Consider the following 25,390-nt stretch of genomic DNA (forward strand, 5'->3'; position numbering starts at 1 on the left):
CAAAAGGTTCTCACTTTAACAGAAGGGTGCAAATAAAATGTCTGTGCTTGTGTATGCAAGGCAAATGTGCCGAAAGAATACACAAGAAGCATTTGATGCTGGTTCACTCTGAAAAATGAAACCAAAGTAAGAAGACGATATATATATACATATATATATGTATGTGTGTGTGTGTGTGTGTGTGTGTGTGTGTGTGTGTATATATAATTTTTTTTTTTTTTTGAGACAGAGTCTCACTCTTTCGCCCAGGCTGAAGTACAGTGGCATGATCTTGGCTCACTGCAACCTCTACCTCCCGGGTTCAAGTGATTCTCCTGCCTCAGCCTCCCAAGTAGATGGGATTACAGGCATGCACCACCACACCCGGCTCATTTTAATATTTTTATTAGAGACAGCGTTTCTGCATATTGGCCAGGCTGGTCTCCAACTCCTGATCTCAGGTGACCTGCCCACCTCGGCCTCCCAAAGTGCCGGGATTACAGGCATGAGCCACCACGCCAGGCCAGAAGGCTCTATTTTTTATAGTATATCCTACTTGAATCTATAAGAAATTTTCATGATAGATAAAACCTGGTGTAGGAATAGAGAGAAAGACCAAGGGAAAAAGACCAGAAACAGATCCAGACTAGTTTAGCATATGGTAAGGAGGTGCTTCTCAAGGCAATGGTGAAAGGCTGAATCAGTCAATGCTGTTTGAACAATGGGCGAACTATTTGAAACTATTTGAAAAATACTGAGGTAGGTCCCTTTCTCATTCATTTTCAGAAATTAAATTCCACATGGTTTAATATTTTAAAGTGGGGGGGAATAGTCCATAAGACTGCTAGAAGAAAATATTACCATCTTTTATTGGTAAAGACCTTTTAAAGTGCGGCCTCAAATGGCAGAAATCACAAAAGGAAAAGGTTGGCGTATTTATCTATTAAGTGGAGTTTTATTTTTTTTTTATTTTTTTGAGACGGAGTCTCGCTCTGTCGCCCAGGCTGGAGTGCAGTGGCTGGATCTCAGCTCACTGCAAGCTCCGCCTCCCGGGTTTACGCCATTCTCCTGCCTCAGCCTCCCGAGTAGCTGGGACTACAGGCGCCCGCCACCTCGCCCGGCTAGTTTTTTGTATTTTTTTTAGTAGAGACGGGGTTTCACCATGTTAGCCAGGATGGTCTCGATCTCCTGACCTCGTGATCCGCCCGTCTCGGCCTCCCAAAGTGCTGGGATTACAGGCTTGAGCCACTGCGCCCGGCCTATTAAGTGGAGTTTTAAAAATCACAATCAGAATAATAAAACATAACAAATTACAATCATTTGCTACATCTGATAACATAGGAAAAACTGAACTGTTTCTCCTACTCTCGACCCAACACCACTCAACACTTCTGACATCAGGTAAATGGGGGTTTCCCCCGTCATACTAGCCAGCAAGTATCCAGCAGACACCAGCACAGTATCCTATAATTTAATTTGATTCTGATCCTGTCTACCTGGAGATAGCGTCAGATCCCACAGGCTGAAGCCTCAATCCCACAAGGCTACTCCCTGCTTCAGACACCAATCACAAGCAGCAGGTTGTCACCTACACGCCTGATAGATAGGCTATAAATCAGGGCTATAAATCTACAACTCCCTCCACGGGTTCGATTCCTTTGCAAAAGCAGCTCACTGAACTCAGGGAAACACTTTACTAACCTTTACCCACTTATTACACAGGCTATGACAAAGGATACAGATGAAGAGGCAGATGGAAGAGATGCATAGGGCCAGGGATGGGGGAAGGGGCACGGGGCTTCCATGCCCTCTCCAGGTACCACTCCCCAGGCTCCATGTGCTCAGTTAACCAGAAGCTCTCAACACTCTGTTTTTCTAGGTTCTTATGGAGGCTTCAGTATATAGACATGATTGATGCCATCATTGGGAATTGACAATCAGCCTCTTTCCTCTCCCCAGAGGTGTGTAGGGTAGGGGCTGAAGTTCCAACTTTCTAATCATGCCTTGGTCTTTCCTGTGACCAACTCCCATCCTGAAGCTGCCTAGGGGCTCCCAGACACCCATCGTCTCATTAGCAAACAAGAGACAGTCTTAAGATTCTGGAGATTCCAAGGGTTTATGCCAGGGAGCTGGACAGAAGACCAAATATATATTTCACAGTATCCAGCTATACATGTTCAAGACTCTTCTCTAAGAAACTGCCCAAATCCTAGTTTGGATCCACATGCTATGGGTGTGACTACTTGGCTGTTGCTACTGGACCTGCCAAGAGTTGTATGGAACAGGACTTGGGGTGGTCCCCTTCCACCATAAGTGGCCACTTCTGCCAAATGGCTGCTGAAGAAGAAAAGGCAAGACTGCGGAGAGAAAGATGCATTCAGAGAAATAAGAGGCATCGGCCAGCACTGTGGCTCCCGCCCATGATCCTAGCACTTCGGGAGGCCAACATAGATGTCTTCAGCCCAGGAGCTCCAGACCAGCCTGGGCAATATAGTGAGACCCCGTCTCTATTTTATAAAAGAGGAAAAGACAGAAAAGAAAAAGAAAAGAAAAGGAAAAAAGAAAAAGTAGCAGCATAAGACATCACAAGGCCCCACAGTCAGGACAATCAATCTTGGCACCTAATTTTCCCATCCTTACACCTGCGTTTCTGTGAGATGCCCCCATATCCCTCTAATAAATGCCCTTTTTTCATAAGTTATGAGTGGGTTTCTAGTCCTGTAACAAGACGGTCCCCACCCAAGGACATGCATCCTTGTGAGATGCCCCCATATCCCTCTAATAAATGCCCTTTTTTCATAAGTATGAGTGGGTTTCTAGTCCTGTAACAAGACGGTCCCCGCCCAAGGACATGCATCAGAGCACACTGCCCTGTAAATGGCCAACACCGGCCCAGAGGCCATTAGGCTGACATCTGGAATATTCTTCGGGACCATGTTGAACTGTGGCTTTTTAACAGGCTCCAAGCAGCGCTTCTATAATCTCTCCATGGACAATCATACCACACTACTGCTCGGAAACTTCTCCCACAAAATGGCATTTTTTCACTTATGCATCAACTTTTTGTTGTTGTTTTCTGAGAAACTCAGCCTTTATTAATTTCAATTGCTTGCACTGTAATCCACATATAGAAGACTTTCCAGTAAAAAGTGTGACTTTACGTGTATAAATTATGCTCAAGGCCAGGTACAGTGGCTCATGCCTGTGATCCCAGCACTTTGGGAGGCCGAGGCAGGTGGAACACTTGAGGTCAGGAGTTCGAGACCAGCCTGGCCAACATGGTGAAACCCCGTCTCTACTAAAAATAAAAAAATTAGCTGGGCGTGGTGGTATATGCCTGTAAACCCAGTTACTTGGGAGGCTGAGGCAGGAGAATTACCTAAACTCGGGAGGTGGAGGTTGCAGTGAGCCGAGATCACGCCACTGCACTCCACCCCGAGTGACAGGATAAGACTTTGTCTCAAAAAAAAAAAAAAAAAATTATGCTCAAAATCACTGAGTATTGCTTTTCACAGGACTTGGGGGAAACAGAAAGAGCTAAGGCTATTTTGGGAAATAGAAATCAGCAATAATCTCTCAGGTGCAGCCATAAAACTACTTGTAAACTTGCTGGATTCCCAAGGAAGAGGATGGCCATTTAGCCCCATGGCTCCTTCAGGCACACAGAAAAAGTCCTTATCATGAACCAGCACTGTAAAACATGTATAGAAATTCTGGGCAAAAAAAAAAGCTATTCTCAAACATCAAAAAGGGCATTCAGGATAGAAAAGACCACAGAAAATGAAGCAGAACTAGGCAGCATTTTATAGTTGAAGGAAATAAGGAAATAAGATTCCTTGGGAAATTGCAGGAGGTTTAAAAACCTCTCCGCAAAGAGGACCAAAAACCTCATCTGTGGAGGGGCATGGTAAGATGCTAGGAACAGGGGCAGCCTTAAAGGAGCGCATCTCAAAAGTCAGAGCCCATCAGGATCACTTGGAGGACTGGTTAAAACAGACTGCAGCTGTTAGCCATTGATTAGGACTTGGTCTGTTTCATACTGAGATGGTCAGTTTCAAGCCAGTCCTGTGATGCTGTGTGATATGAGCATCACAGTCCCCTGGAGGGAGCATTAAAATGCAAATTTCTGGGTCTCACCCCTAGAGTTTCTGATTTAGTAGGTCTGGGGTAGGGCCTGAGAAAGTGCATATCTAACAAGTTCCCAGGTGATGCTGATGCTGCTGGTCTGGGGACCGCACTTTGAGAAGCACTGGTCTAGAAGGCGACAAAGAAGGGCAGGGTTTTCTCTGCACCAGCTGCTACCTTTATCCAGGTGTTGGAGGTAGGACCCTTTAAAAGAAAGGCACAAGAATCAAAACAACCCACCAATTACTCTTGAAAGCACCCTCTGCCTGTGCCATCTCCTCCAAACGGGTGGTAATGATGAAAACTACAGGCCGGGCGCGGTGGCTCACACCTGTAATCCCAGCACTTTGGGAGGCCAAGATGGGTGGATCACAAGGTCAGGAGATCAAGACCATCCTGGCTAACACGATGAAACCCTGTCTCTGCTAAAAATACAAAAAATTAGCCAGGCGTGGTGGCGGGCACCTGTAGTCCCAGCTACTCGGGAGGTTGAGGCAGGAGAACGGCATGAACCTGGGAGGCGGAGCTTGCAGTGAGCCGAGATCACACCACTGCACTCCAGCCTGGGCGACAGAGCGAGACTTATCTCAAAAAAAAAAACAAAGAAAACAAAACAAAACAAAAAAAACTACAGAAATGACATCAGGTTGGTCAGAGAGATCTAGGAAAAGAGTGAACGCAACAGGGCAGATTCACCGAGAGTCGTGAAATCAGCCAGGTCCCCAGATACTCAGGTCATCATAAAAGTTACTTGAGATTTTCATCTCTATCTCTAAATTCTGCTAGTGAAGAAAGTTCTGTGTCTGCACACCTTGTAATAAGAATCTACTCTTCATACAAAAGAGTGGAGCCAGCTGGGTGGCACTGCGGCATTCAAAAATCACCTAATCACCGTGTGCCCCTGGCCCTTTCTGTTCTTCCACTTCCCAAGGCTTTGCCTCTGCTCTGTCCTCTCCATACCTTTCTGCAGTGGCACCCATCTCACCAATCAGCACGTATCATTTGTATATACTGGGAGCAAAAAGCAAGTGAAGTCTTGGTCTGAGACAAGGAATCACCATCTCCTTGCCTTCCAGCCTGGCACACTCCTTCTCCAGTGGCAGAGAGCACAGCACATGGGCTGGGTATTATTGGGTGTTCCTTTTATCACATAAAAACAAACAAAAAAAGCCCTGGGCCTTTTCAGGCTCAGGTTCAGGTTCACACAGCCTGGCCCTGGAACAAACCCCTGATGGCCAGAACATAAGAGCACTTGTTTAGCTTAGCAACACCCCCAAAAGACAGCTAGAAGATTCAAGCCGAGGAGAGGCAAGGGACATGAATGGAAACAGAAATCTGAGAAAGATCAAGAGAAACAGAGGAGCACGAGGGTTATGCTGGGGAATGGGAAGTACAAGAAAGCCTTAGCGCTAAGCTCCAGCCCTCTCCTCTATTTCAGAGAAATTATTTTTATCCTACTTATAAAAGTAATACAGGTCCAGGGAAGAAACATTGGAAAACAAATAAAAGTGAAAAGGGGACGTAAAACCCTCCCTAATGCCATGCCTTGGAAAGAAGCACCGTGAACAAGCACCTTCCCTGCAACTTGACGAGGTGGCGTCTCACTGTGGGGAGGCACCCAGGCAGCAGGAATCAGGGGAAAAAAGGAAGTGGAGGCAGGAGCTGAGCCCTCCTCTGCAGCGGCCATCAGGGTTGTCTCCCGGGGGACATACAAAGCCTGAAAGGTTTTAAAAACTAGCCTAACTCTCTCTTTTAGAGATGGGGGAACTGCAATGTCGGGATCCTGGAAATGCAAGGAAGAGCTTAACATACCAGGAAACAGCAGAGCTGCGGGTAAGACCTTCAGTCAAGGCCTCTCTGGTATGGTTCAGAGCAGCCGGGAGAAGGATCACAAGTATTTGGAAATGAATTGCTTTTTAAGTCCCTCTTTTCTGCAGCTTGTACCCAAAAAACAAAATCACATTTTAAAAACATCCATCTTTCTTGGAACTGGTACCAAGACAGCTCTTTTAAGCAAGAGCCTGTACTCCACATTCACCGACGCCCTGGCAAGGCAATGGGAGAACAAGCCACCCTTTCTGTCGCTCGTGCCACCTGAACCTCATGCCGGGTACTGAAACGTAGGGGACGGATTGCAACCTGTTGACAGCATCCTACAGGACACGATTCCACTGCTCAGGTATCAGTGCTCAAAGATACCACAGTGCGGGGCGGGGGAAGCGTGTCAGTTTCCAGGGGGCTGTAACAAAATACCACATTACTGGGCGGCTTAAAGAACAGAAACGTCTTGTGACAGTTCTGGAGGCCAGAAGTCTGAAATCAAGATACTGGCAGGGTTGACTCCTTCTGAGAATCTGTCCCAGGCCTCTCTCCTAGCTTGTGGTGGCCTTGGGCATTCCTTGGCTTGTAGAAGGCTTTCTCCCTGTGCCTTCGCAGCATCTTCCCTCTATGCGTGTCTGTCTCTGAGTCCACATTTCCCCCTTGTGATGAGGACCCCACCATATCGGATATGGGTCCACTATGCTCCAGGAAGAACACTTTGTTTGTTTTTTAATTATACTTTAAGTTCTAGGGTACATGTGCACAACGTGCAGGTTTGTTACATATGTATACATGTGCCATGATGGTGTGCTGTACCCATTAACTCGTCATTTACATTAGGTATATCTCCTAATGCTATCCCTCCCCCGTCCCCCCACCCCATGACAGGCCCCGGTGTGTGATGTTCCCCTCCCTGCGCCCAAGCGATCTCATTGTTCAATTCCCACCTATGAGTGAGAACATGCGGTGTTTGGTTTTCTGTCCTTGTGATAGTTTGCTCAGAATAATGGTTTCCAGCTTCATCCATGTCCCCATAAAAGACATGAACTCATCCTTTTTTATGGCTGCATAGTATTCCATGGTGTATATGTGCCACATTTTCTTAATCCAGTCTATCATTGATGGGCATTTGGGTTGGTTCCGAGTCTCTGCTATTGTGAACGTGCCACAATAAACATACGTGTGCACGTGTCTTTATAGCAGCATGATTTATTATCCTTTGGGTATATACACCCAGTAATGGGAAGGCCGGGTCAAATGGTATTTCTAGGTTTAGATCCTTGAAGCATCACCACACTGGAGGACCACATCTTAACTTGATCATTTCAAAGATCTTATTTCCAAATAAGATCACATTCACAGGCACTGGCGAGTTAGAACTTGGACACCTTTTGTGGGACACAACTCAACCCGTAACACGAAGCAGAAGGCTGGGGCTGGCTGGGGGTGATGGGAGACGGGAATAGAGGTCCAGCGAACACCTGGAAGTTGATCTGGGGATGAGAAAGTCTGGACAAATGAGAAACAGAGGAGCCTGGGGGTTCCATAGCAGAGACTGCAGGTGTATGGCATGGCCCAGAGGGGCAGTAAAGAAAGCACAGGACAGCCATGCTCCAGCCGCGGCACAAGTCCACGCAGGTATTCACCCAAAGCCCATGAGTATAGTAATATTGATTATGAAAACAATGACATTTTCTGTACCAGTTGGAAAACTGCTTTTGCTCCAACCTCCCCACTCCATATGTCACCAGCCACCAAGGCCCCCCACGGGGTCCCCACAATCTGGCCAAGTTTTCAGAGTGGGAGTAGGACCCTATCCCAACATATTACTCCAAGAGTCCACCCCTGTGGCAGACCACGCAATAAATGGCTTGACTTTCGACTGATCTCACAGGAGCCACTTTCTGGGGCTGAGGGTATCTTTGGACACACAGATAGGCGTTAACCACAGCCGGCGAGAGGGCAGGAGCTTCATGCCACAGAAATGTCCAGGGTGCCTGCTACCTGCACAGCACAGCTCAGGATCCGTCCAAGGATGACAAGACCCCAGAGTGCATCTCAGTGCCCCTTCTGCTCCGCGGGGCACAGTGCTCACAGGCAGCGGGCGGGCAGTAAACACAGCACCCTGCATGACTAACTTCTCACCCTGTTTTCCTCCTCCCACACCTCTTGGATGAGTACTGCCCACTTTGGAATCCAACTCAGAATGAAGTAACAAAAAAGCCATTGCCCCACTCCAAGGTCTTCCTCCAACAATAACAATCTCATAGATGGGACCTCATGCCAGCTTTGCTCAGGGAGGCACCGTCTCAAACAGTCGTGGGTGGTGAGCTCGTATGGGTTGCAACTCAAGGCCTCGTAGGGTGTTTGGAGGTGGAAGGACTCTCAGCACAATATTCAGGCAGGAAAGACAATGGACTCCAACCCAAAGAACGTCTCATTTTAACAATCTCATATCCACTTCAGCAAGCATTCTGTCTTTGCAAACAAGTAACCATTCGCACTGTGTTTGCCCACACCACCCCTGCAAGAAGGCATCCAAGAGGCTAATTAGATAGAGCCTGGCACACAGAAGGCATTTAGCAAATACTTGTAACTTGATAATCAATTCACATGGTCCTTGCCCACTCACTTATTAGAATATAACCTGCAGATCATTTCCATGTAGACTAGGAGTTTCACTGACTCCCTGGGACCTAACCCTTTAAAAGCTCACTCTGGTTATGTCCATCCAGACTGATCCTCCCTGTAGCCCAAAACTTCCCGCCGCACCGCAGGCTCTCATTCCCACACCCTACCCCACAGTCTCCACTCAAGCCCCAGAATGGCAGAGCTTCCTGCGCTAATGTTGGACACACATAAAAGCCCCAGAAAAAAGGCAGAGTAGGATGGGTTTTAAGATCCCTCTTGAAACTGGTGCTTCATACCTGTTAACTAATGAGTCCGCTCGCCCTAGATTTTTTACTCTCTTGCTTGGTTCCCTTTCACAACCTCTCATTTCCAAGTTTATTCATAAAATGTCTTCCTGGGCAGTGGCTCATGCCTGTAATCCTAGCACTTTGGGAGGCCGAGGTTGGACGGATCACAAGGTCAGGAGTTCAAGACCAGCCTGACCAACATGGTGAAACCCTGTCTCTACTAAAAATACAAAAATTAGCTGGGCATGGTGGCGTGTGCCTGTAATCCCAGCTACCTGGGAGGTTGAGGCAGCAGGAGAATCACTTGAACCCAGAAGGCGGTGGCTGTAGTGAGCCGAGACTGAGCCATTGCACTCCAGCCTGGGCAACAGAGCAGGACTCTACCTCAAAAAAAAAAAAAAAAAAAAAAAAAGAGAGAGAGAGAGAGAGATATATCTTATCTACATATATAGATCTATATAGAGATAGATATCTACATATACTATATATAGATAGATATTATCTATATATACTAGATACGGTATATATAGTATACAGATAGATATTATCTCTATATATCGTATATACATTATCTATATATATAGTATATATAGATATCTGGATATATACGATATATAGACAGATATCTATATAGATATATACTATAGATAGATAACATCTATATCTGTATATCTATAGATTATATCTATAGATATAGATAGATAAGATCTATATATGGATAGTATCTATATAGATACTATCTATACCTATAGATAGTATCTATATAGATAGATGGATTATATCTATATCTATAGACAGATAAATTATATCTGTATCTGTAGATAGATAATATCTATATATAGTATATATAGATAATATCTATATAGTATATAATATCTATATATAGATAATATCTATCTATATATAGTATATACAGAGATATTATCTATCTATATATACTATAGATATCTATAGTATATATAGTATAATATCTATCTCTCTATATATACTATATATATTACCTATCTCGATATATATACTATACTAGAGACTGTCGACAGAAGCTTCCATTCTGTGTACACAGTGCTTAAAAATGTTGTTAGTTTTCAACAATGAAAAATAGAGTTTTGTTCATAAACATCTGGATATCTATTTTCTTTCAGAAAATCATGAGGTGTCGTCCCACCAGCCCCACCTTCCTGCCTGTACACAGCTGGTTGGGGCTGAGAAGGTTACCACTACCTGCCATTTTTTAAAAATACTCAGTTGAGCTGCTTCATGCATGTGTTTTCCGTGTTTAGTTCTATGAGTGTCTGAGTTTGGGTCCGATGAAAAGAGGGCGTCTGGTAATTTTGCAACAAGTATTACAGGTGAGGGTGGCATCAGACACAAACTCAGGAAGAGAAATATATATATAGAGATAGATAGATAGATATAGATAACAGATATATCTATATAGATATAGATATAATAATATATATTATATAGATAGATATATAGAAGGTAGTGGTTTGGAAGGACAGCTCTCCTGGATTCCAGAGGTCCTGACCTTGCCTGCGTGCCACGTCTCTGCCACCCCCAAAACATCATAATGCCATTTCCCTAGGAGTCCAGTAATCACAGACCAGCTCTTTTCAAAAAGAGTTCAAATCAAGCAAAAGTCATTTCCGATGGGTACACAATTCACAGTAGACCTGTACTTCCTTTGGCCTATAATTAATGAGTGTTGGTCGATCTAATGACTGGTAGAGATCCTGCTATGGGATTACTGGCTGGACTCTGCTAAGCCACTGGGCTCTGCCATGTAATGAATGGTAAAGAGGCAAGTGACGACAGGCCAGCACACTTGTCCTAACCCAAGTAGGCAAATTAGGATGCCCCACTCTAAAGATCTCCGTAGAAGAGAAAAATGGAAGAAGAAGAAATTTTACAGCTCCTCCAAACCTCCTAGGTTCCTCGAAGGCAGGGATGCTTTTCATCTTGTTCGGATGCCAGGGTGCTAAGCAGAATGTACAAATGAAAACAGTACAAGCCCCAAATTCTTTGACTTAGCCTCGGCTAGAAACAAAGTTGAAAGCAGAGTGCATGCATATTTCTTTTAATAGTAAAAATACTGAGATCCAAACAATGTTTGAGCTATTGACCCTAAAGCTTTGAAATTTTAAGACCTGCCATTACATCCTCTTACACAGATAGGAATAAAGGCTGGAAAATATACACAAGTCAGCCATGCTGGCGACACTTAAGAATATAACACCGGCCAGGTGAAGAGCCTTTCTTGGCAACTGTATACTCATTCTAAGTCTTGTCTCCATAAAATTGAGTTATTTGTCTTCAGTAGCTCCACCATGAGATTCTACCATTGTTTATGGTTATAGGGCCTTTAACTTTGGGGCTACGATGCATGTTTACCTGTTTAAAGAAACTGTGTTTTCTCATTCAATTTCTGTAAGAGGAAATTGGATTTAAGTTTGTTCTTCAGCTTGATAATATTCGACTATGCCTCCACCATTGTATTATTATAAAGTGTCCTTGCAAGTAAAAAATAGGTGGTGACTATTAGAAAACTTGGAAAAATATAAAGTAGACACTTTTCTCTTTCCAAATAGATTCTGAAGGTCAGTGGTAGAATCTACGTATTGTTTTGTTTTTTAAACAAACTCAATTTCTGAGGTGTTTCCGACACCCACCAAAGTTTAACAATCAGGCAGGAAGACTCCCTAACCAAGACGTCTAAAAGAATGGTTTTTAGGCCGGGCATGGTAGCTCACACCTGTAATCCCAGCACTTTGAGAGGCTGAGGCTGGTGGATCACCTGAGGTCAGGAGTTTGAAAGCAGCCTGGCCAACATGGTGAAATCCGTCCCTACTAAAAATACAAAATTAGTCGCGTGTGGTGGCTGGCACCTGTAATCCCAGCTACTCGGGAGGCTGAGACAGGAGAAATCCCTTAGAACCCAGGAGGCAGAGGTTGCAGTGAGCTGAGATGGCGCCATTGCACTCCAGCCTAAAAAGGCCGGGCGTGGTGGCTCACGCCTGTAATCCCAACACTTTGGGAGGCCGAGGCGGGCGGATCACGAGGTCAGGAGATCGAGACCATCCTGGCTAACTCGGTGAAACCCCGTCTCTACTAAAAATACAAAAAATTAGCCGGGTGTGGTGGCAGGCACCTGTAGTCTCAGGTACTTGGGACGCTGAGGCAGGAGAATGGTGTGAACGCTGGAGGCGGAGCTTGCAATGAGCTGAGATCACACCACTGCACTCCAGTCTGGGCGACAGAGCAAGACTCTGTCTCAGAAAAAAAAAAAAAAAAAAACACTTTCTAAAGGATGCCAAGAAAGTCATAAACGCCCACCATGCCCACACATGCCTGTTTGTAATGACACTTTTATTTCAATGTAATTCACATATCATTATATTCACCCTCTAAAAGCATATAATATAATGGTTTTTGGAATAGTCACAGAGTTGTATAACCTGCACCACTACCTAATTTTAGAACATTTTTATTGCCTCAAAAAGAAACCTTGTACCCATCAGTAGTCACTCTCCATTAACTCCAGCCCCAGGCAACCACCAGGGTGATTTTCTGTGGATTTCTCTATTCTAGGCATTTCACATAAACAGAATCATATGGCACATGGCTTTTTGTGTCTAGCTTCTTTGACTTACTGTGATGTTTTCAAGGTTCATCCACGTTGTAGCATGTATCAGCCAGTACCTTCATTCCTTTTTATGGCTGAATAATATTCCATTGTATGGATAAAACCACATTTTGTTTATCTATTCATCAGCTGGTGGGCATTTGGGTTGCTGCTGGTCATAATAAATAACGCTGCTCTGAACATGCACGCACAGGTTTTTGTGTGGGCATGTGTCTCCAATTTTCTTGGGTATACAGCTAGGAGTGGAATAATCTGGGTCACTGAATATTCTAGAAGATTTCTGGATCCTATTCTACACATTTATTTTTGTTCCACTTCCATATCTGAACCACGTGCTGCTCATCAGTGACTCCACCTAACAGTGAGGAATGCCCTCACACTGTTTTCCAATAAACAGTCTTGCAAAGTAACTCAGCTTCCTAGAATACAGCAAATAATAAAATCTGTCTCTTTTGTCTTTTTACTTGTGTGGGTCTTCAACTTCATACCAGCAGTGTGACTGACTCGAAGCCACTTGGCATTTGCCACAAATGAGAGATGATTGGCCTTCCACACTGGTGAAAAATGAGGGGTGTGTTACGCACGTAAGTTTTACCTAAACGTTACACATTAGAACAGATATCCTAGAAGAGAAAACAAAACCCACACAGAAGCGGATTAATAGGAAGCTTTAAGCTCTCACAGCCTTCCACTAAGAATCCATTAAAGAAAAATAATGGAGCCAAAATTAGTCTTTATATAAATTAGGCTGGCTGTCTCTCTCACACAGACACACGCGCACATGCACATGCACACAACCCTAATTTAATCAACCAAATGTGCCACATGCACATCTTTTTAGTCTCACATTTGCTCAACACAGATGGACAGAAGAAAATAGACGGATGTTTTTGGGTATAGAACCTTCTCAGAGTAACTTTTATTAACATGGAATTATCAGGGCCGTTCGTTCTATTTGGGGAGTTCGAAAATGATCCGATTATTTGTAACAAAGAAAAGTTAAAAGTGTTCTACTGGAAAACTTATCCAGAAACTCACATTAGTTCCTGGCATAATAAAGTTAAATGGGAATCCAATCATTTAAAGAAAAATTAAAGCAAGAAATCAAGAAAATTACTATTTGGCAAAGGAATCCAAAAGCTCAAATCCTGGTTTAGTCCTCCAAGCTTTGCTCACAAACATAATAACACATTTATAGACATAGATTCTTCATCAAAAGAGCTTAAAAGGCTGGGTGTGATGCTCATGCCTGTAATGCCAACATTTTGGGAGGCCAAGACAGGAGGATTGCTTGAGCCCAGACTTCAAGACCAACCTGGGCAATATAGCAAGACCCCTTCTCCAAAAAAAACAAAAACAAAAACACTTTTTTTTTTAGTAGTCTGGCATAGTGGCATATGCCCATGGTCCCAGTTACTTGGAAGACTAATGTGGGAGGATTACTTGAGTCTGGGAGGTCGATTTTGCCATGGCACTCCAGCCTGGATGACAGAGAGACTCCATCTCAAAAAAAAAAAAAAAAAAAAAAAAAAAAAAAAAAAAAAAAAAAAGCTTAAAAACAATTTTTAACTCTCCTGGATCTGGGTTCATGCTTTAATAAGACGCATAGATTTCCCTTAAAAATTGTTATTTCTGATTATTTTTCTTTGTCTACTAATCCACAAACTCAGTTATTCTCATTTCAACTTAAGTCACTGTCACCCATGCCCATTCTTCCAAATACTGAGGCAAAAATGAAAAGATTAGAAGACTGGGCGGTCTGGTCACAGCTTGGCTTATAAATAACCAGATCACCTGTATCAAGTCCCTTTACCACGTAGGGACTTCATTTCCGTATGCGTAAAACAAACAGGTTCTATTTCCTTTTTTTTTTTTTTTTTTTTTTTTTTTTGAGACGGAGTCTCGCTGTGTCTCCCAGGCTGGAGTGCAGTGGCGTGATCTCGGCTCACTGCAAGCTCCGCCTCCCGGGTTCACGCCATTCTCCCGCCTCAGCCTCCCAAGTAGCTGAGACTACAGGCGCCCGCCACCACGCCCGGCTAGTTTTTTTTGTATTTTTAGTAGAGATGGGGTTTCACCATGTTAGCCGGGATAGTCTCAAACTCCTGACCTCGTGATCCACCCGCCTCGGCCTCCCAAAGTGCTGGGATTACAGGCTTGAGCCACCGCGCCCGGCCGGTTCTATTTCTTAAACCAGATATTGTGAACTTTTTCTGGTAAGGGTCAGAGAGTAAATATTTTCACTTTGTGAGCCACGTGGTCTCTGCTGCAACTACAGATACTCCTCAACTTATGACAGGGATATATACTGAGAAACCCATTGTAACTTGCAAATACTGTGTGTCAAAAATGCACGTATTACAGCTAAACAACTGAATACCACAGCTTAACTTCACCTACCTTACACGTGCTCAGAACACTTCCGTTAGCGTACAGCTGGGCAAAATCATTTAATATAAAGCCTATTTTGTAGTATTGTATGTCTCTTGTAATTGACTGAATATTGAACTGAAGTACAGTTTCTAGCGAATGAGTATCACTTTTCGCACCAAGTCAAAAAATCGTTAAGTCCAACCATTTTAAGTTGGAGACAGCCTGTACTCAGTTCTACAATCTCAGTGCAAAACCAGCCATAGACAGTATGTAAACAAAAGGGCATGGCTGTGTTCCAATAAAGAAAGCTTCATTTATAAAAACAGCTGTGAGTTGAATGTGGCCCATGGGCCACAGTGTGCCAACCCCTGCGTTAGAGGATTTAGAAGCTTCCTCCTAGGATGATTATGAAGTCAAATCACTGGCCTCTGCAACCCACTTTTAGGAAAGATCAAGTTCTGAAGGTCTGAGAGTGGAGACAGATGTTCACCGCAGCACTCAGTTCTAGGAGAGTGTCTAGGGACACAGATATTGGACTCTCCATAGTTCCATCGACAGCCACCTTCTATTTTACTTGGTACCTCGCTCATGCTCTGCTGACCACTGCCTTGGGCTTAGATAAAGCATCACTCTGGATGGTGGAATCTGGCTTTCTGAAAGGTTGGTAGGAGTCAGATGGCACAACCCAAATGTGTAGGGAAATCGCTGTGCAAGCGGAGGGGCTTGGCCAGTGTAAAATAGGAGACAAGAGGGAGGTGAGCAGATAAAACATCTTTGCTTTCCTGGGGACTACTCCAGCGCATGGTTCCTCTTTGCAGCCCTTCCAGAAGTGAACATATCCACTAAGTGACCTGCTGGGACTCTGCATTTCATTGTCAAACACCAGCCAGCATCACTTGGCATGTTCTTTGGCTTTCCTTCCCTTGCACACCTACCCTCACCACTCTGTACCGATACCTCCTAAATAAGGTGTTAACGCTCAATCCTTGTATCAGGCTCTGCTTTATATTGGGGGAGAAAGGGTTAAGATACCATCTCAAATGGTACTCTTTCTTTAAACAATGAACAACGTAGATAAAACTCCTGGATGTAGAGTATACAAAGATTAATAAATAAGAAGTAAAATCTTGACTAATACATTAAACTAAACTAATCTTGGCCATCTATACTAGCTTCAAATACCCCTAAGGTCCAAATGCTAAAATGTATCCTAAACAATATCTAAAAGGCCAGCATCTCTCCAAAGAGAGGGCCTGAATACCTATACCTATGGCTATATTAAGTGAGGAAGCATGCATGCCTGGCCTTCCAATTACATATATATACACACACACACATATATATACCTATATATACACATATATACACACACGTATATATACACAACACATATACACACACACATATATATACATATATACATTATATACACACATGTATACATATATACACATTATATATACACACACATATGTGTGTGTGTGTGTGTGTGTGTGTGTGTGTGTGTGTTTGTATATATTTTAAGACGGAGTCTTGCTCTGTTCCCCAGGCTGGAGTGCAGTGGTGCAATCTTAGCTCGCTGCAAGCTCTGCCTCCCGGGTTCACGCCATTCTTCTGCCTCAGCCTCCTGAGTAGCTGGGACTACAGGCGCCCACCACCATGCCCAGCTAATTTTTTTTTGTATTTTAGTAGAGACAGGGTTTCACCGTGTTAACCAGGATGGTCTCGATCTCCTGATCTCGTGATCCACCCACCTCGGTCTCCCCAAGTGCTGGGATTACAGGCGTGAGCCACTGCACCCGGCACCAATTATATTTTTATTTATTTATTTGAGACAGGGTCTTGCTCTGTCACCCAGGCTGGAAAGCAATGGTGCGATTTCGGTTCATTGCAACCTCCGCGTCCTGGGCTCAAGTGATCCTTCCACTTCAGCCTCACAAATAGCTGGGACTACAGGTGTGCGCCATCACGCCCAGCTAATTTTTGTATTTTTAATAGAGATGGGGTTTCACCATGGTCCCCAGGCTGGTCTCGAGCTCTTGGGCTCAAGTGATCCACCCACCTCAGCCTCCCAAAGTGCTGGATTACAGGTGAGAGCCACCACACCCGGCCAACCTTTCAATTATAAATGGAACAAAAAATGTTGTGCTGTATCTCTCGAAAAAAAATTATTTGTTGTTGTATAAGTAAGAGGTCCCTGCCATGGTCTGAATGTTTGTGTCCCCTCCAAATTCACGTGTTGAAACCTAATTCCCCATGTGACAGTATGAAGAGGCAGCGCTTTTAGGAGGTGACTAAGTCGTGCAGGCTCTACCATCATGGACTTAGTGCCATTAAAAGAGAAACCCAGGACGGGCGCGGTGGCTCACGCCTGTAATCCCAGCATTTTGGGAGGCCAAGACGGGTGGATCATGAGGTCAGGAGATCGAGACCATCTTGGCTAACACGGTAAAACCCCGTCTCTACTAAAAATACAAAAAATTAGCCGGGCGTGGTGGCGGGCGCCTGTAGTCCCAGCTACTCAGGAGGCTGAGGTAGGAGAACGGCGTGAACCAGGGAGGCGGAGCTTGCAGTGAGCCGAGATCGCACCACTGCACTCCAGCCTGGGCGACAGACCAAGACTCCGTCTCAAAAAAAAAAAAAAAAAGAGAAACCCAGGGGAGTTTGTCTGTCCTTTCCACCACGTGAGAATGCAGCTGTCCTTATGAACCAGAAAGCAGGCCCACGCCCGACACCACATCGGCCAGCACCTTGATCCTGGACTTCCCATCCTCCTGAACTGTGATCAGTAAATTTCCATTGTTTATAAGTCATCCAGTCTATGGTATTTTGTTACTGCAGCCTGCACAGACTAAGACAGTCTCCTTAGCACTAGCTGAGGTCCCTGGATGGGGTAGGCTATTGATAATAGCTCACTATCCATGCACTAAATACAACCCAAACCATCAGCAATGCAGTCAACTTTTGGTGGGAATGGAGAGCTTCCCTGGACAGTGCAAGACAAGCGATTTCCTGATACCAAAACCCCGGGAGTTCCTGGGGCTGAACTGAAGGCCACTGTGCATAATGAAATTTCCAGAGAGCCACAAGAAAGACGGGGACTTCCAAAGTCCACGGAGCATGCTCTGATGGCGTTGGCGAGTTTACATGAAAGCAACAGCATTACTGCATTAACCACTGAAACTTCCTGTTAGCCATCTGGCCCAACGCCGTTTACTAAATAATCCGCGCTTTCCCCAGTGATTTAAAACATCACTCTTATCATAAACCTGAACTATATTTCAGTCTGTCTCTGACTTGCCCTGCCTGACAATCTTTTCTCCCTTGCCTTTTATGGCATTACCTTCTCCTGGATTCCTCGGATCTCTGACAATTCCTTCAAAGTCTCCTTGGCTGCTGCCTTAAACACGTGCTGGAAGGCCCTGGGTGATCTTCTACATCTTCATCACTTCACCTCTCTGCTGATGAAACGCAAATCCTGGGCCACGCTGTGTGGCTGGGCAGGTTGGTCACTGATCAACAGTGGCCGGGCCAACGGGGCAAGGAGCGGCAAACTCCATTCTACTCTCTGCATGTCAGGCCGTGTACCCACATGGGTCCCCAAGTTCCCATCTCCAGCTCAGAAGTCCTCTATAAGTCACACTGCAGCTATCTAAACGCCAGCCACCTCTCCCTGAACGCACACCAGGGAACCACACACTCAGCACGAACTCATTTTCTTTCTTCCTAACCTGTTTCTCCTTTGAATACCCTATACTCACTGTACGGTCCCATCACACAAGGCAGAAAACCCAGACAAATCTTCTCTTCCTCTTTGTCTGTCTACCTTTCTTCCAGACACTTCTAGGCAGTCCCAGTCCCTGACCTGCCATATCCTGTCTGACAGATTCCACCTCCTCCTCTCCAGCCACTGCTGTAGAATTGGTGTTTGACCTCATTATTTCTCCTCTCATTTAGTCCGTCAGCTTCCATGCTTACTGGCCTTAAAGCCTTTGCTCTGCCGCACAAGCAACCTTGCCACAATATTCTGATCATGTCACGCCATCGCCTGGAAATTTCCCATGGATTCCCGCTGCCTACAGGATAAAGACCTGACTCCTCAAAATGCCTCAAGGCCCCTGACTCTCTCTCTCACCTCTTTGTTCCTTAACCAATGCCAAACACATCCGCTGTTTCTCTCTCGCTGCCTGGTCTTTACTCATGCCGTAACCTTGGCTTGGAATGCCTGAGTCAAGGCTGCCCCCTCCCGCCCTGCAAAGACTTGGTTGATACTCAGATACAGTTGACTACTCCCTTCCTCGAGCCCCCACATTTCCGCACAAATAATTGTAACGCTTCTAGGTTTATATGTGTCTCTGGCCCTGTTAGAACTGCAGCTTCTGAGATTAGAGACAGCATCTAATTTGATTTTGGATCCCCAGAGCTTGGCTCAGTGGTTAGCACTGTGACAACCTCATCCACAAAATCCTAAATGGATGTGAAAATAAGCAGATTAGCCAGCCAGGCGTGGTGGCTCACGCCTGTAATCCTAACACTTTGGGAAGCTGAGGGGGGCAGATCATGAGGTCAGGAAATTGAGACCATCCTGGCCAACATGGTGAAACCCCGTCTCTACTAAAAATACGAAAATTAGCTGGGCGTGGTGGCACGTGCCTGTAATCCCAGCTACTTGGGAGGCTGAGGCAGGAGAATCGCTTGAACCAGGGAGTTGGAGGTTGCAGTGAGCCAAGATTGCGCCACTCTACTCCAGCCCGGCGACAGAACAAGACTCTCAAAACAAGAAAAGGAGGGGAAAAAAAAAAAGAAAGAAAGAAAACAAACAGATTAGCCAAGGCAAGGTAATACAAATGTAAATTAGACTTTCAACCGGTTATAGGTATAAAAATGGGGACAGATCACCTATTATCCCCAGGCACCCTCTGGAAAAGAAGAGATTAGGGATTAAGAGAGAAAGATTAGAAGTGTCTGGAAGAAAGGCAGACAGACAAAGAGGAAGAGAAGAATGGCCTGCTTAGAACCAGGACCATACTTTCTGGGCCCTGGGCCGGCATGTGGATGAAATGCCACCTGGAGAGAGACAGAGCAAACATGCTTAAGCAAGGGGCCAGGCAGAGAGGCAGATGCAGCTGGCCCAGCAGTGAGGAGGCACAAGCTCAGGTGCCTCCAAGAGTCAGGAGGTAAGATAAACTTGAGTGGCTATTCTCATAGATGCCTTCCTGCAGAAAGGCAGGCAGATTAAAAAATATTTAAAACATCTCTACAGCCAAATAAAACAAGTCTAAGAAATGATTCCAGAGGAGAATCAGAAAGATAGCTGCTTTCCTTCTCCCTTAGACTATCGAGCAGAATTATTAATATGATGTTCAAGGGCTGCGTGATCCCTACAAACACAGCTGACTCTTTGCCACCAGTAAGACACTCCCCATCCCCTACCCCTTCCATACCCTTCCTATCCTGCAGCTTCCTCCTCCAGGAAGCCTCCCTGATTCCCTAGGGTCTCTCTGTGACATGCTCTTAAAACACCCTGGATTCCTGCTTCACAACCCTTTCCTGATTGAATCAGATAGGCTTTCACTGAAATTCTATAAGAAGATAAACACTTTGACGACAGACTTTGTTCTTATTAAATCCCCAGTATCCCAAGACTCACTCTGCCTGGTATATATATCTGAGGCTCAAACTATGTGTTGAACGAATGATTCAATCAAACAGATAAACAATGAGTTAAGGCCGCGTGTGGTGGCTTGCACCTATAATCCCAGCACTTTGGGAGGCTGTGGTGGGCGGATCACGAGGTCAGGAGATGGAGACCATTCTGGCTAACACGGTGAAACCCCGTCTCTACTAAAAATACAAAAAAAAAAAAAAAATAGCCAGGCGTGGTGGCAGGCATCTGTAGTTCCAGACACTTGGGAGGCTGAGGCAGGAGAATGGCGCGAACCTGGGAGGCGGAGCTTGCAGTAAGCCGAGATCATGCCACTGTGCTCCAGCCTGGGTGACAGAGCAAGACTGCTTCAAAAAAAGAGTTAGACAAGTAATGAATAAAAACTGGCATAATATATCTAGAATGTAAGACCAAGGTAGGTGCTGGGATTATTTTTAGCATAAAAGAGAAGGAGAGAGTCGAGCACGATAGCTCATGCCTATAATCTCAGCACTTTGGGAAGCAGAGGCAGAAGTCAGAAGTTTGGGATCAGCCTAGGCAACATACTGAAACGCTGTCTCTACTACAAAAAAAAACAAAAACAAAACAAAACAAACTGCTTTTAGGCACAGTGGCTCATGCCTGTAATCCCAACATTTTAGAAGGTCAAGGCCAGTAGATCAGTAGATTATTTGAGGCCAAGAATTCAAGACCAGCCTGGGCAACATGGCAAAACTTCATCTCTACAAAAAGCCAGGGGTGGTGGCACGTGCCTGTAATCCCAGCTACTCAGGAGGCTGCGGTGGGAGGGTCACTTAAGCCCAGGAAGTTGAGGCTGCAGTGAGCCACGACCGTGCCACCGCACTCCAGCCTGGGCAACAGAGTGAGACCCTGTTGCAAATAAATAAAAAACAAAAAAATCAGCCTGGCGTGATGACACATGCCTGTAATCCCAGCTACTGAGGGGGCAGAGATAGGAGGAGTGCTTGAGTCCAGGAGGTTGAGGTCGCAGTGAGCCATGATCGTGCCACTGTACTCTAGCCTGGGCAACAGAGTGCGAGTCTGTCTAAATAAATAAATAAAGAGAGCAAAGGCAAACAGGGCAAGTCCTCGTCGAGCCAACAGACAGCCTGAAGCAGGGACCAGCAGCTGTGGCCCAGGGGACGAAACCAACTATCATATGGCCCAGTGAACTTGCCAACGAAAATCATCTTTTACATTTTTTTTTGTTTGTTTTCTTGAGACAGAGTATTGCTCTTGTTGCCCAGGCTGGAGTGCAATGGCGTGATCTTGGCTCACTGCAACCTCTACCTCCCGGGTTCAAACAGTTCCCCTGCCTCAGCCTCTCGGGTGGCTGGGACTACAGGCGAACACCACCACACCCAGAAAATTTTGATATTTTTAGTAGAGACGGGGTTTCACCATGTTGGCCAGACTGGTCTGGAACTCCTGACCTTAAATGATCCACCCGCCTCGGCCTCCCAAAGTGCTGGGATTACAGGCGTGAGCCACCACACCCGGCCGAAACAATGATATTTTATAACACACACAAGTTATTTGAAATTCCTATTTTGGGATCCATAGATAAAGTTTTATTGGAACACAGCTACACTCATTTGTTTACCTATCATCCAGGGCTGCTTTCACGGTGCGACAGTAGAGCTAAGTGGCTGGGATGGAGACCACATGACCCTCAAAGCCTAACTACTGGCTACGTGGCCCTTTACAGAAAAAGTTCACTGACCCCAGGCCTGGAGTCTCCATGGGATCACTATATCCCAGGACCCATAAGAAAGCTCTCACCAGTGGCATCTGCTAAATTCTGAGTCCCAGAAAAAAAGCTGCCAGACACTGTCTATTGATATACATGTGACTTAAACATCCATTAATAGAATGCTGGTGAAATTAATAGCATACCCACGCAATGGATTACTACACCGCTGTTTAAAAGAATGAGTTAGACTGAAATGTACGAAGTATAGAAAGATGTCCACATACACTGTCAAAGTAATATAAAGGACAACATAGACAATGTTTTCCAAATTACTTTAAAAGAATAAATGTACATATGTTTAAAAGGTGAGACCAGGGATTATTTTTTATTTTAAATCCTTTTGTACTTACTGAATTTTTTACCCTGAAAATAAACTATTCTCTAACTTAAAAAAAGATAAAGATGCTGACATTCAGAAAGCCATTTTCCCCCATGCCCCTTTGCAATAGAGTAGGTTAGTTGAGACAATAATGGATCCAAATGATTCATATCCCCTGGCAACCTGACATTCCAAAAATCTGGATCCAATGTTGTCCCAAATAACTGATGATCTCATGGTCCTACGGTCCAAATTCTGTGTTTTGTATACATAGACACACTCTTCTCTGAAACTTCAAGTCTTCGGTAACAGTGCAAAGCTGTTCATGTGTTTGTTTTGAGGAAGTGGAAGATTAGAACGGTCAGAAATAGTCCTACTTCCCTTTTCCTAGAAACTTCATTACCTCTTCCACTAGACCACGCCTCTTGAGCCTGCAGAAGGTCAGGTTGCCAGGGGATACGAATAAACCAACTGCCCTCTTTGTGTCTCTGCTAAACAGTAGCTGGCTCCCCTGTCACTAGGACCCCCCCCCCATCCTGGTGCAGGCTGATAATCATCAGCTGTAGTAACGATACCCGCAGGTGGGAAGGGGTGGTCATGTAGTCAGGTGGGCACAGAGGAGTGAGAGGCCAAGGCTGAGCCAGCAGGTGGATTTGGGTAGGAGTTTCGTCTTCTGCCTCGGCACGCATGTCTATGATCCCCACTAAATCTAACTTTGTTGGTTTAAATCCTCTCAGTTCTTTCATGGTAATTTCTTTTTTTTTTTCCCTTGAGACGGAGTCTCGCTCTGTTGCCCAGGCTGGAGTGCAGTGGTGTGATCTCGGCTCACTGTAAGCTCCGCCTCCTGGGTTCACGCCATTCTCCTGCCTCGGCCTCCAGAGTAGCTGGGACTACAGGCGCCCACCACCTCGCCCGGCTAATTTTTTGTATGTTTAGTAGAGACAGGGTTTCACTGTGTGAGCCAGGATGGTCTCGATCTCCTGACCTAGTGATCCACCCACCTCGGCCTCCCAAAGTGCTGGGATTACAGGCGTGAGCCACCGCGCCTGGCCTCTCATGGTAATTTCTTTGGGGAGTCATGGAGGTCAAGACACAGTTCTGTTTAGCTGGTTTGCCCTGTCCTGCCCTGCCCAAGACCACAGGCTACAATAGTGCCCTCTATTCGCCTTGTTACAGAACCTGCCACGCGGTGCACTCCCTTTTACAGACCATCTACAGCCAACTTCTGGGGATCCTGGGGTCATTTGAAGTCCCGGGAGGTCTCTAATGATTGGCGGCATTGAGGTGTGGTCCTATTCAACTCAGAAAAGCACGTGGAAACTGTACTATTTGATGGAATAAATAACCCCTAAGTACCCCCAGCATTTCCCAAACAACATCCGGAGAAACACCAGCCAGTGAGATACTTAAGGAAAAAGATGATGTTGTAGCGAAATTAGGGAAACCTCACATTTGCAATCCCCGTTTTGAAGCTTCAAGATCATTCAAACCTTCCAAATTCCAAGAGATCATGCAGTGGCTTTGCCTCATTCATTTTATTCAAACCAGCTGTTGACCACAGAACCTTTTGACCACAGAACCTTTTGAGATACCTTTGAGAAAACACAGCCCCAGACGAAGAGGTTGGGTTTAACGCAGATACCCAGGGAGGACGTGAGGGTCCAAGGAGGACTCAAACCATGAAGGGCAGCCTTCTTTCCAAGATACTCCCAGAACTACACCCCCAGATGTGCACCCCTACCACCCAGCACAGTGAGAGGAGTAAGACTCTGCAGACCCTGAGCATAGACTTAAGAAGACAAAGCCCCCAAACAGAGAGGTGAAGAAGGGTGAAAAAACCTGCCCCTCTAGAGAGCCAGAACGCCAGGGGGTCGGTGCAGGATGCTCCCCCAAGCGGCACTCACCATTGGTGGTCGTGTTGACATAGTACCGCCGGCCCTGAGGTGACAGGTAGCTTTGCCAGCCAGGTGGAAGGATGACCGTCTGGCTTTCTTCTCCTGGCGGTGGGGGGACCATTCCAGGCTTCTGTTGGAGGAGAAAGAGAAGATCACACCCATTTGGCATTTTTGTAAGCGTTTTTAAACCAGGAAGGCAGAGGCTGATGAATTCACCCTAGAGTAGCTTGACATTGGGAAGTCTGTGGCCCACAAACCCCTGAGGTCAGAGGCAGCATACACGTGATCTCAGGGGTTGCATGAGCATGAGCGATGAGGAGCACCCGAGCTTTCAGAGCCCCTGCACAGGGGACAGCTCCTCTGGGAGCAGAGAGAAAAATGCCATTCAGCTAATGGAGCTGGGCTTTCTCCACGGCCCCGTAGAAAATCACTCACAGGGTGCTGGGCTTGCAAAAGGGCCCTCTCACTCCACCAGCTCCCACTGTGAAATCTGAAGTCTGAAATTCCCAGACCACAAAGCACAGCAGCAGACAAGGCCCCAGGCTTGCTTTGCAAGCCTAGCAGAAGTAATTAATGCAAGTCATCCCACAGCGAGATGCAAAACATTCTATAATAATGCTGAGAATCCATGAAGAGCTGGATGGAGCTTCTCTCGCCAAGGGTCCAGATCACTCTGGCAAAAAGAACTAGGACTCGGAGACAGAAAAGACGCTGACTTCCCATTGTATGCACTTATGTGAGGTTTAATTCTTTCAACCATGTATAGAGTTACTTTTCGTTAAAAAACATATCAGAGAAAAATGTAACCGACATATAAAGAAACTAGATATCGAGTAGACACATACTAAAAAAAACAGCCATGGCTGGGCGCAGCGGCTCACGACTGTAATTCCAGCACTTTG

At 45.4% G+C, this 25,390-nt stretch overlaps 1 protein-coding gene across 4 annotated transcripts in view; it reads right to left on the reverse strand.

Moving 5' to 3' along the window:
- LOC105473574 (growth arrest specific 7) overlaps positions 1–25,390 on the reverse strand; it is a 291,097-nt gene that overhangs the window by 86,945 nt on the left and 178,762 nt on the right. For all 4 annotated transcript variants that reach the window (XM_011727397.2, XM_011727401.2, XM_011727399.2 and 1 more), the window contains exon 2: positions 24,498–24,618. In XM_011727397.2, the coding sequence (XP_011725699.1) occupies positions 24,498–24,618 (121 nt within the window). The remainder of the gene's footprint in view (positions 1–24,497; positions 24,619–25,390) is intronic.

The sequence above is a fragment of the Macaca nemestrina genome, chromosome 17 (assembly GCF_043159975.1).
Source record: "Macaca nemestrina isolate mMacNem1 chromosome 17, mMacNem.hap1, whole genome shotgun sequence".
NCBI lineage: Eukaryota > Metazoa > Chordata > Mammalia > Primates > Cercopithecidae > Macaca > Macaca nemestrina.